Genomic DNA, 12,881 nt, shown 5'->3' on the forward strand with positions numbered 1-12,881 from the left:
TGGAGCATCTTCATCTGTACCCTAATGCAATAAAGGTGATCACTTTTAAAGCGCTCTGCAGCTGTGAACTTGTGTTTGGTCATGGCTGTAGAGTACTTCCAGGACCCAGACCAGGTGAAAATTGTCACTTCTGTCTGCACTTATAGTTTTCATACTTTACCTGTTTCATGGATCTACCCTGGAGGTTATCTTAAGATGGGAACTTAACATAATTGTCCAGGAAGAACAATGCTATTTATTGGTTACTGTCACTAGTAACATCCTGGTTTTCTCCGATTAAAAATTGCAAATTCTCTGATCAAACCCCCCAAAATCCATGTTTTTTCCATGATTAAAATGAAACACCACTATATATATATAGGTATCAGTTGAGCACAATGTTTTATTGATATAGTTACAATTTTAAAGCAATTTGAAAGTCTTCCGGTGCCTCAATCAATATAATAAAATAAATTCTAAATACCTATAAATGTTGGCATTTGATTTTGGGTTTTTTATCATGGAAAATCAGAGCTGCCCCAGCCCCCTTCACTCACTAGGGCACAGATCCAGCTGTGGCTGTCCCGTGTCTCCCCCCGCCCTCCCCCCATACACACTTTGTGGCACTGAGCAGCCCTGATATGCTGGTGCCCTGCCCATGCCATTGCCCCTCACTCCAAACCAACAGCCCCCTGGCTTTCCCTCAGGACTGCTGGAGGATCAATACAATAAAAACAGTTTGAAACACTCTCATACTATAGTCCTGAAGATGATATAAGTACATTAAACAGATGCATCATGGAGCTTAGGAGTGTCAAAATCAACTAGCCCCATGGATCAGATCAGGCCCACAGACCAGCCCTGTGTGCCAGATCCAGCACACAGGACTAGTTTAGTATAGGTGCTGCATGCAATATAAGACCCAGACTGGCCTTGTGCGCTACATGCGGCGTACACCAGTCCTGGCCCTGCATGCAAAGTACAATGCACAGGGCTGGTTTGGGGCCTGGTCTGTGGACTTAATCCAGAATGGCCTGGTCTGGTTCTACAAGCCTGTCCTGTGGAGGCAGCACCCCAACTCCAAACAACATCTCTCTGATAAGTCTCACCAAGTCACCCAGCCTTTCTACAGATCCAGATTCCAGATGTTCTCCCTTCACCAACATGGACCATGTCAGTGCTGTATGTACCAAGCACCACAAATTATAACACCTGGGGTTCATTTACCTTCTGTTCCACCAACATCCTATATGCTGTAAGCATCTTACAGTGCTCCTCTGCTATCTACATAGGCCAGATGGAACGATATGTAAAAAAATGAATGAATGCCAATCCAACATGAATGGATGCCAATTCCGGAAACATACAAAAGCCTGTGGCAGAACACTTGGACCTCCCTGAATGTTCTGTCATGGATTTGGAGTATTTGTCCTTAAATGAAAAAAAAATTAAAACCCCACTTGAATATGAAATTGTAGAGCACGAAATCATCCACAGATCAGTGGATGGACATCAGTGGATGTCTCAGTCCTATGGCTTCTATTACCTGAATTGGCTGTTAACTAACTTGTTCATCTCAATGGACCCAATCAACAATCAATTCCCTCTTAGCAGTGTTTTCCCACCCCCTCCCCCATCCCTCCTATATATAATTTTTTCTTTCTACCAGTCCATTCATTGCATTTCATGAAGTAGGCTGTTGCCTGTGAAAAATCATTCCCCTCTGAAATAGTTTGTATTTAAGCTGCTACCCTGCCCCACCTTCTGCCTAACTTCAGACTAACACAACTAACTACTGCCCTTCTTCAGTTTCAGAAGCATTTTACAAAGCAGAGAATTTCAGGGGTGGGGAAAAAAATCTGTCTTCATAAATACCAAAGAGGCAGCTGCTATATAAGAGGGAAATCAGGCATAACACTGTGAATCTTTTTTGGCAACTGATTAACCAATGATCATAGGTTATTTTTTTGCCCACCCAACATTCATCTCCACTCTAACCTCTAGAGCCTCAGTTTCTAAAGCCCGCTGATCTTTCTGTTGAAAGATGGCCAGTTAGCAACAATTGTGATGATAGCATCTGTAATGGGAACATCTGACCTTCAAGGAACCTAATTAAGGAGCACAACAAATTTCACATAGCCATGTGTCTGTGGGTTTAATGTGGGGCCAACAGGGTAAATCGAACAAAACCCCAGCAATTAATTAAAGGCTGCTTTAACGTTTTGCCTTTTATCGTCTCCAGATTCATTCAGTCTGCCTTTCAGTTTTGGGCTGCTAAGCCAAGAAAAGCTCTCTTGTGTCCCACCCCTCTATAGAATTTAGCTCTGTTTCATTGCTCAGCCTTAGGCTGAAATTTTAAGAAAATGACAAAAACAAATGTACCCTGAATACCCACAGAAATAGCACAACTTTGTGTGCAACTGAATTCATTTTACTGTCCTGTGATAGCCAGGATGGTGTAAGCAATTTACAGCAGTAGGGGAGGAACATCTAAACAACAAACTCTACCTGGAGGTCAGAAAAAAAACACAGCTAAGCTCACTGTACATATAGAAACAGAGATGTATAAAGAGCTATTTCTTTCACAGTACATTTCCTTCTGCCTCCACAGATGCACCTTTATGAATTTCTGGTTGTCCTGTATTCTGGATGCACTGTATTCCTCACTGCTGTTCTTTAATTCTTCATATACACAGAAAAGCTATGACATGCATTTATTGCAACTCCAAGAAAAGCTTTTAAGCTAGAGATACTCTGTCAAAGCACATTGCCATGATTCTTTGAATTTATATGCAGCAGGATCTCATTAGCATTATGCAGGCTACTAGGGCTTTATGTACTGCACAAAGGAAGAAAACCTTTCTGAACTGAAGAAGCAATATCCAGACTCATGGTTCTCCCTTCTAAATTTCCTATCTAGGCAAGTTTCCCTTGACCACAGGGAGATTTCTACCTGAGTCGAGAAGGCAGGAGTTACTAGGGTTGGTGAAACCTGATGTAATTGGCAGCATTATTACTGACAGATCAATAACAAAATGTTCAAACCCTGAGGGACCAGAGAACTGCCCACTGGGAATGAGGGACACAGACAAAATTCAGAAGACACATCATAGATAGTTTCCAGAAATACTTTGAGGGAGCAGAAACCACACTGGGCCATTTCCACAAAGGAAGGAGGTAGAGATGGTGATGACTCGATCCTTCACCAGACACTGTCAGACCTTCAGAATGGTTTAGGTTCAGTTTGAAAGCTAGGTAAAGATTTATGAGTTTCCATTTTTAGTTCACATATCCTGTCCTTGAAACGCTGGGGAAACTTAAATACCGGAACAACTTGCAGAGGGGTAGAGTGTATTTTCAGTTACTCAAAGACTTTGAATCAAAACTGGTTATCTTTGGAAAAGATCTGTTGCAGATCAGTCAGATGTTATGGGCTTGTTGAAGGAATTATTGGGTAAATTTCTATGGCCAGTGTTATTGCAAAGGGTCAAACTCAATGATCGTAAAGATCTCTTCTCGCCTTAAGATCTATGGCTTTTTACTGGATATAGTAGGAAGTTTCAGATCATGGAGCAGAGTATCATCTAAGTGTGCTAATCCTTAACACTCTGCAGCTCTCCAAGTTTATGTTTTTCATTGCCACCCTTATTCTGCCAAAGCAAGGTCTGCCAAGGTCTATCAGAAATAAAGTACAAATAAGGGACCACCAATGTCAGCATACTAAATAAAGGGTTTTTTGCAGTGTCAGCTGGAACCTTTGAGATCAGAACTTATGGTGGTTAGCATGGATCCTGGTTTTATCTGATAAAAAAAAAATCCCCAATTTTTGGATTAACCCCCATGCACAGTTTTCCATGATTAAAATGAAACCCTACTCTCTCTCTCTCTCTCTCTATATATATATATAATGTGTCATTTTCTTCAAATATATATAGAGAGAAAGACGAGAGAGAGTAGGGTTTAATTTTTAATCATAGAAAAATGTGGATTTTGGATTACTTTTTTAATCTGAAAATTGGGAGATTTTTTTAATCAGTGAAAACCAGGATCCCTGGTGATTAGAATTCTCTGCTGTATCTCCTGCTTTCAGCTGAGAGATGGGGAAAACGGTAAGCAACACAACAATGATTAAGCAAGATAGGAAGGGAGAGGGTACTGCATGGTAACAAGTCATTTCATCATTTATCTATGGATAACTTCAATTGAGTCATAGCCAACCCCAAAGTACAGATGAATCGGTTGTTCTCCTCACACATTTTCAGCTGGGTAGAGAACTAGTCTCTGTAGAACTGGCTCATGTTCTGAATGAAACACACCAATTCATTTAGAGTCTAGACACCATGAACACTCATCCCCCAACAGGCACATATGCACACTCCCCTCACCCACACACTGAGTGGAGATTGAGTCATTCACATAATTGGTGATCTAAGGTGCATGTCTTGGTTTCTCCTATTGATGCTGCTCCCCTGTGCAAAAACTACATAAATATGCATTGAATGAGAGTGAACAAGGGAGGGAGAGAATGACCTTAGCCTAGTGGCTAGGGTCATAACTTCATGTAATGACACCTGTATTTTATACACAGGGGAATAGCATCAGCTGGAAAGCATGAAATCATGGAATCAACAATGTTTCCAGTTTGCAACAGAGAAAATCACTTTACACACTTTTCCTGCTCTAGTAAATCTGTGCATCTTACCCTAAGCCACTACTGGTTGGAATCTAAGTCTGTTTCTGTCTCTTTGAAGGGGTTTCTTTTCCCTGCAAGACTGTTTGATTATAAACCAAATTATTTCTTTCTTCAGGGGTATATGGCTCTACGAAGACTAATTGGCTGTAGGCAGAAAAATCACTGTTATATTTTCATTGACCAGTAGTAAGTCAAAGGTGTTAACCAACAGTAGTCTTTAAGGTAAATTTTGCAGCTAAAGAACAAAACAAAAAGGTTGGGGAAAGTGAAAGTGGGGAATGAAAGAAAAGATGCAGAGTCTGAATGTCCAAAACAAAAAACAGCCTCTCATAAAGCTGATAAAAAGATAACTACTAGGTTAAAGATGGCTTTAAAAGACCCCTCTTCCCCATTTTCTAGTATGGCTACAGCTTAACGGCTTTTTTGTGTATGTGGCAGCAAAGCCTTGAGAGGGAGGGGACAGAGGGGGAGTAGCCCCCTGCAAATCTGATTCATTTTTTGCCATGGTTGAAAAAAGCTGATGAAAATGTCTAAATTGTTCAGGACTAAACGAGAACCCAATTGGTGAACGATTAGGTACTTTGTGTAGTGAGTTGACAGATAAACATATTTGAGATCTAAAATATTTGACCATTTCTGTTCTGTGAAGGAAAACTTATGCCAACACAACTCAGTATAGCATACTAATGGGGTGGCTTTACAATAGCAGAGAATTTAATCAGAATTGAACAGGCTTGCAACAAGCAGCATGCAACCCCACGCTCAAGACTAGAAACTCACAATTCTCATTACATCTTATAAACTGAAGAGGACTGGACCCTATCATTGTTGCATTGCAGGACTCCTAAAAAACAGGTTTCTGAAAGAAATGACTCAAAGGAGCATGGTGTTACACAAGATACTGTCTTCACATGAGATGCAAAACTAACAGTCTAACTGTGATCACAAAATCCTGAAATGATGCTTCTCTATGGCTAGAGGGTGTCAGTCCCAGCTAAGTTCTGTTATTTATGTTTTGTTTTCTCTGTATGTCTGTTGGACATGGTGGGACAAAATCTTTGTTGTTATAACTCCACTGACTGCAGAGAACCAGGTCCAATATCCTTCCTTTCTTGCTTCAGATTTTTGTGTAGTGTTCCCGCTTAACAACTGCTGTGTTTAATCCTGCAAATGGCTACATTTCAACAGTAGGCGACATGTTCCATAAACAGAGCATGCATTTCATGTCAGTGCAAGAAGGGGGCTGCCTTATTTGCCAGTTGGACCAGTATTGGGTGTAGTCCAACAGCTCCCTCCTCCCCTCGGCCAGCTGGTGTGTGCATGCTGTGACTGGCAAGAGATGCTAGCCAGAGGTGCATCCTAGCTTTTCAAAACCACAGTAAGCAGACTCCTGTAGGTCTTCCCTGTATGGGGAGAATGTTTTTTGAATCATAATCACAGCTGATACAGCTCTGCTTCCCACTCTGTTCTGCTCCCACCATTCAAGGCAGGATTTCACTTGCAGTGTGCATCCATGCACAGCAGATGTAGACATGACATACATTTATTGATGAGCCCTTTTATTGGGCTGGGTAAATAATATACTTCCCTAGTGAAATGAAGTGAAATGCAGTTGGTGGTAAAAAAGAATCCTACTAATTGTCACCATTTATTAAATGTTTTTAATTAAACCTAGAGTGCAATAAAAAAAACACATTAAGTTTTCTTAAAAGCTCTCCTTGAAGGTTTTTAGGCAAAAAGTAGAATTATAAATGAGATTTTTTTTTAAATGGCATTTTAATTGTAGTGCAATGTCTAAGAGACAGAATCAGAGGGCTCAAGGGCTCGGTCATGTGCAATGCAAGGCTCTCTCTGTATTTCTGACTCAAATCTGCTCCAGTTCATCCCTGATGCAATGCTGCTACCATGAAGGTGTGTTTGTTGCAACCTGCTCTGGGATTGCTCATTAATTTCTCCTGAGGTGGAAATAGTCACTGATTTGACTATGTGACATTTTATGGCCTGCAGTCCCTGACTGATGTTAAAGTCAAGGTGCAATGGTATTTTATGCAGGATCCTAACAACTGCACTTCCTGCCATGCCACACATGAAGCATGAGCGTAGGATCCTACATCAGATTTCATAAAGTCATATTGCTGGTGCAGGGAAGATCCCAGGCTCCTTTTGGGAAGTAGCAAGCTCAGCTCCCAGTTGCAGCAGTGCACTCTGCATCTGGGAGCTCCATCAGCTAATGGGGGCTTCCAGCCAGGGGAACACATTATACGCTCCCACAGCTGGGAGCCCCATCAGCTAACTGGGACTCCCAGCCAAAGAAGCATATGCCCTGATCAGCTGACCAGTTTTCCAGCCTCAGGAGTCCAGGATGCACTCCTGTGGCTGGGAACACCAGTCAGCTGAGGGACTTCCCAGGCACATGACAGGCTCCTGCATACTCCAGAGGCTGGGCACTAGCCACATATTCAGTTAAAGATGTGATAAAAACCAGCCACAGTTATTACACAGCTTGAGTTATAATTTTGTGGCTTATTCTTTGTTTTATCACACCACTAATTGATTGAATATGTAGCCAGGTCACTAAAGGTGTGATTAACCAGTTAATCGCATCTGAAGCATAACATCCGTCAGGGGCCTACGAGACCTATTTTGGATGGTCGCTGTTCAGGTCCCAGTTATTCATACCTTCATATAAAAATATGACGCCACTGATTCTGACCAGCCCATTTGCTGGCAACAGACACCAAAGGTAGAACACTCCGTCTGTGCCCATCCATGTTACTCCTAAGCCAGGTTTACATTTCAGGAGTATTTTACTGCCATATTGCAAGACAGAGTATTTCAAGAGTGGGTGTGGCAGCTTGTTTGGAAAGGTTGGTTCCAGCAACCCCCCAGCAAAAGAAGCTACCCTAACAAAATCAGCTTTGCTGGTATTGCTGCATTTATACCAGGGACTTTCACCAGCACAGTTACTTCAGCCAGGGATCATGCCCCTTCACACCCCTTGGTGGATAGAGCTATGCCACCAAATCCTGTAGATCTGGCAGCTCCTCAATATCCACACTAAAGTACATTTTTAAGGCAGCACCAGAAAGGCTGCTACAATTTGGTATCCTTAGTGTACCCATTCAATGGATAACCGGAAGCCTTCAATCACCTGGGCTGTCAATCTTAGTACCTTTCATTGGCACCGTATTCACTATAAATGTCTTAGAAGCATGAACATCAAATAGATATGACGCATAACACTGAAGCCTTTTTAAGGACTTTCCTCACAAACGCATAGAAAAGTTCTAATTCAACAGACAGCTGGTCAAAATAAACCACATTACCCTGCACTCCTGATCAGAAGTTTGGGACAAAGCTGTAAGAGCTTTTGGGGCATTGATCACAGGTTTTCCATAAGACCTAGTGCATACCAGTGCAGGGATACTTTAGATGTTCATAGCCAGCCCAAGCTAGATATCCAGAGAGATCATATGAGCACTACCAGGTTTCTAAATCTTTCAGTTCCCTATGATGGAGAAGCAAATGGCTCCTGTTTTCTGGAAGGGAGGAGAAAGGACAAAGCTTAGATTTCAGTTTACTTACTGCAAATGTCTCCCTCATCCTCTCCCTCTGTGCAGTCCCTGATGAAATCACATGCTTGCCTCAGTTTGATCACTGTTCCATTCCAGCAGCTGAAGAAACCTTCAAGGACCATTTTGGAACCAGGAGGAGATGCTAGAGAAAAAGAAAACACAGACAAGTTCAGAGTGCCGCATTACCTTTGCCCTATATCCCTGGCTGCAAAACCTCCTGTAATTCCAACCACATGGTACAGAATCCTGCAAGAGAGAAATAAGGACCCAGTTCGATCACTTGATGTCTGTTTCTCTGCAAGTGCAAAGTTGCTCCCTTAAGGGTGTGTGGTCATGACAAGCATTAGCAGATCTGCCACCATTCACTAGTCCAATCCAAGTCATCACATTTCTTCTCATTTATCCTGATGCCACATAGCCCATATGAATTATTAGTGTTAAACTTCATTAGACAGTTTTAGTGTTTTGCATTGGAAGGCAGAACTGAACCCTTTCAAGAAAGGCTGAATTAACTAACACAGCCTACTCCGCTGCATTACTGAAGAAAGTGTATGTCAAATGACATACATCATAGGGTTTTAATCGGATGTGAATTTACTGTTAGCCTGAAAGTCTTGCAGATTGATGTGCTTTCTCTGTTAACTTGGGCACAGCTTGGAGAGCAAACAATAACACAAGCTTCCTGTACACCTTCCTGCCAATATGTCTTGCCTTTGACTTGGAGCCATCACACCCCTAAGAGTAAGAAGTTGGTTGGGACCCATAGCCTGATCATAGCTATTTATTTATTTGCAGATTGCCAACAAAGAGGCCACACATGCCATTGAAATCACTGCCTTGTTTTGTTTGGGTGAAGAAGCTTTGAGACAGGAATAGTTTTGAGTGAGCTCTCACCTAAACAGGATTCAAGCACATAACCTGGTGCTGAAAGGCAAATTCCACTTCATCCCTCTTCTCCTCTGGCAATATACGTTTTGATAGGGGGGGGAGGGGGGTGTGAAAAGGAGGGGATGTACTAGACACCGTACAGAGGAACAGAAAATAAGGCTGAAACTAGCAATGGTAGGTTAATATATAAAATATAGGTTGGAAAGATTTTAGTTCCTGTATAGCGTACACTCTACTTAGCCAATGCATAAAATGATTCTAAACAAATATAACAAGTAGCTTAGTCCAAGTTCTGCCTTGCTCTCAAGTCAATGGCAATAATAACATTAGCTGAATCATTTATAGGATCCTCCAACCTGAAGGGCCCAAGAAGCCATACCAACCTTGGATCAAATTCCACTTTTATTTACTAGCTCTCATGAGTACCTCCAGAACAGCACTGTTATTAGTATTTGTAGAGCTATTTTTGAGGTGGAACTCTGTTAACTTCCCATGGAATTTATCTGGATATACACAGGTTCAAAGGAGCAGAATTTGGCCTGGCACGTCTGGATTCACTTCATGCACAGCTCAAAAGTAGCAACCTTGTGGGGTGTGACCTAGTGGGGAGTCAGAAGATCAGGGTTCTGCCCCTGTTCCGCCACTAACCTGCAGTGTGTGGGACAGTGATGAGGAAGCAACTGTCCCTCTCTGACCTTCAGCTTCCTCCTCTGCCTAAAGGCAATAATGATTCTGACCTTCCTTTGTCAAATGCATCAGCATCTATGGCTAGAATGTGCTATTTATCAGCTAAGTATGATTATTCTGGGGGGTGATGAAGCAGCTCTTTCATGGCACACAGCAACATTGCATCACGACTTTCAGGAGAGAGAAAAACTTGCGAAGCGACAAGGAGAACTGAGGTTGGCAGAGCATTTGTTTACCAAAGTTAGAATTGGGCTGCGGTCAACGCTTCAGCCCTGGCAAGCATGCAGGGAGCTCTCTGAGTACAAACAGTCACAACCCAAGGGCTAAATCTCATCTAAAATAAAGCACCCTGCAGCATCAGAGTACCCCCACAAACCATGCTGCAGCACTGGCTCAGTACTAATTCAGAATGAAAAAATCTTCTACTGAGTTTCTTCCTCTACAGCACCTAGGTTTTATTGGTCATTTGGATTTTTTGTTTCTCTTTTTTCTTTTTGAGGGAGGGAAGGAAGTATGGGTCCAAGCACTGACTATCTGTAAGATATGTAGCATGTGTATCAAAGCTGACAACCTCACTGCCCTGGGTGGCATAGCTAAAACACAGCATGCCTACGGGGGCTTACTAGCAAGGAAATTTATTGCTTATTGCATCATTTATGCAGCGCACACCACGTTTCTAAAGGTTTTATAAAAGCAGATTCAGACACTATTTGGGAGCTCATTTTTTGGAATCTAAACATAGAATCCAAAGCACAGGCCTCCAGCTCATAGTAGCAGAGTGAAGGAGAAAGGGGGGCAACTGGGATACTAGCTCCAGGTGCCACATTAGGAAAGGCTAGAAAAATAACATCTGCCACACTGCGGGCCCAGCCACCTCCACTGCCAGTACCATCAGAAGCACAGGTACCAACGGCTACCTCATGCACAATGCTGCTCAGGGCAGTGCACAGCATGCCAGGTATACCTCTATGGGCTCCTAAAGAAATGCAAAGCTGTACCTTATGCTCTGCAGGGCTGAAGTGGGCACTCCCATTTTCTAACCTCATATGTACCAGGAGCTGAGCTAGACCTTTATATTTTTCTAAAAGCGGAAGCTGGAGGATAGAAGGGTTAAATGATTTCACCGAGTCAGTTCCGGTATGGTGAGGCAATGGCAGAGAAACCAAGCTCTCTGACACCTCTAACCCATTCCACGGTTAAAAAAGACTACCTCGGCTTTAGTGACTGCATCACTAAATGGTCAGCCCCGTGCATTCAGATCACATCCTGAATGCTACTACCTGAGAGCTGAAATCATTTCCTAGCTACCACTTGTGAGCTGAAATCCAGTCTGAAAATAAAGTAAGAGGTACTTAACCTCAAAAACAGCCCTATTCAATGACTAATTATAGGTAATTATAATAAGCAATTATATGTTAAAGAGGAGCAAATCATGGCTTGTTCTGTGCCCTGGTTCCTAGGCACAGGAGAAAACAGGTAGAATGTGCAATTCAAAGCACACAGAGGTAATGTGCAAAGGTTACAGATATCTGAAGGCTCCAAGAACTGTTCAAATGAGCAGGCTGTACCTCTGCGCACAGGTAACAGCTCAGATTCTGCTTTGGGATATTACTGCCACTTTGACAATGTCAATAGCCATTGTGGAACATGACCAGCAAACTGTCAAGTGAACAGGACAGTCAATGGATCACACCCAGCTCAGATCAGCTGTGTTATATCTGACAGGTGTTTTAAAGGCCTGGTGACATGAACTCACAGAGCTCAGTTTTGTTCCTGGCAGACAGGTCCACATATGACATTCGGTTTCTATAGTAATCAGCAGAGGAACAGAAAATGGACTTCATACTGTTGGTGTTGGCCAGTACTCTGGAGTTGGGGGAATGTATAGGTTATCCTTGTACCATTTTCTCCCCTTGTCTACTACACAGTCACAGGTTAAATAGAGTGATAGGCTTCTTGCAAGTCTTCTGGGGACCTGTCCCCTTCATTCTGCCTTGAGCAAAGATACTATGTGTCAAAACTAGATGATTGTTTTTACAATACATGCCTTTGTTAGACCACACTGACTACTTCAGTAGCAATTAAGCTTGAGAAGTCCTATGGCTTATATTACCTTGGAAGTCAGACTGAATGATCACAAAGGCCCTTTCCATAATACCCATGAAACTGTAAGTTTATAGACCAATTTTCCTGCTTTCCTTCTTTTTCATCATCCTGCTGCCTACTCAACATCCAAGGCCCCTTCTGTATGACTATGCTTTGCAGACTTGCCTTTCAGTAATGACTCGACCCAAGCCCATCTACACTGTGAATTCCCCATTACAGCAACTCCTACCCCTTTCATATAATAAAGGAAATATTGGAAACTGAACCCAAAGCCTCTTGGCAGAATAAACCCAATGTCTCTTGTCTGCCTGACTCATCCATGCTTGCTAAACAGCACAGCTACATCATGTTCCCTGGTACTACAGAGAGTTGGAAATCACTTGTGATTCAATTAGATGTGTGCTTGATACTTTTATTTATATTGCCTGCCAAAACTAAAAATTAATGAAGCGTGCAGCAAAACAACCACTATTTCTTTTCAAGCTCTTTTTATGGCACAAATCAATTCGGGAGATAAAAAATACACACCAAAGCTTTTTAATAAAGGACCCCTGCTCCTAAACAGGGTGCTCTGTGTTATTGTCAGCTCATATTTTTGATTGCCTCAGAGCAATTCCGGCTTGCAGCATGCAGGCCATGTGCTGCCCTTGTCAGGGTCAAGGCACTGCTATACAGGAGAACTCCAGAGGAAGAAGCAAGCCCTGTGGCTGAGGGCTGATCACTAACCATCTTGGCAGGCTCCTCAGGGAGGGACCATCTGAAGGGCATCAAGGAGATTTTCCCCTGCAAAACAATACCTTCTACCCTCCACCTCCATGGTGCAGAATCTGAAGGCTATAGGCTACCACAGACAGAGGTTAGACCCTTCCTATTCTGAAATTGTATTTGTTCTGGGATAAACCATTTTATCCTGGGGCAAAGTGCAATTGTTCAGACACCCATGTGCACAGGAC

At 42.5% G+C, this 12,881-nt stretch overlaps 1 protein-coding gene across 1 annotated transcript in view; it reads right to left on the reverse strand.

Annotated features, from left to right (window-relative positions):
- LOC149873570 (ALK tyrosine kinase receptor-like) overlaps positions 1-12,881 on the reverse strand; it is a 455,901-nt gene that overhangs the window by 21,634 nt on the left and 421,386 nt on the right. The window contains exon 7 of the mRNA XM_090035673.1: positions 8,258-8,389. Within this exon, the coding sequence (XP_089891799.1) occupies positions 8,258-8,389 (132 nt within the window). The remainder of the gene's footprint in view (positions 1-8,257; positions 8,390-12,881) is intronic.

The sequence above is a fragment of the Crocodylus siamensis genome, chromosome 1 (genome assembly GCF_052110815.1).
Source record: "Crocodylus siamensis isolate JL-2025a chromosome 1, ASM5211081v1, whole genome shotgun sequence".
NCBI lineage: Eukaryota > Metazoa > Chordata > Crocodylia > Crocodylidae > Crocodylus > Crocodylus siamensis.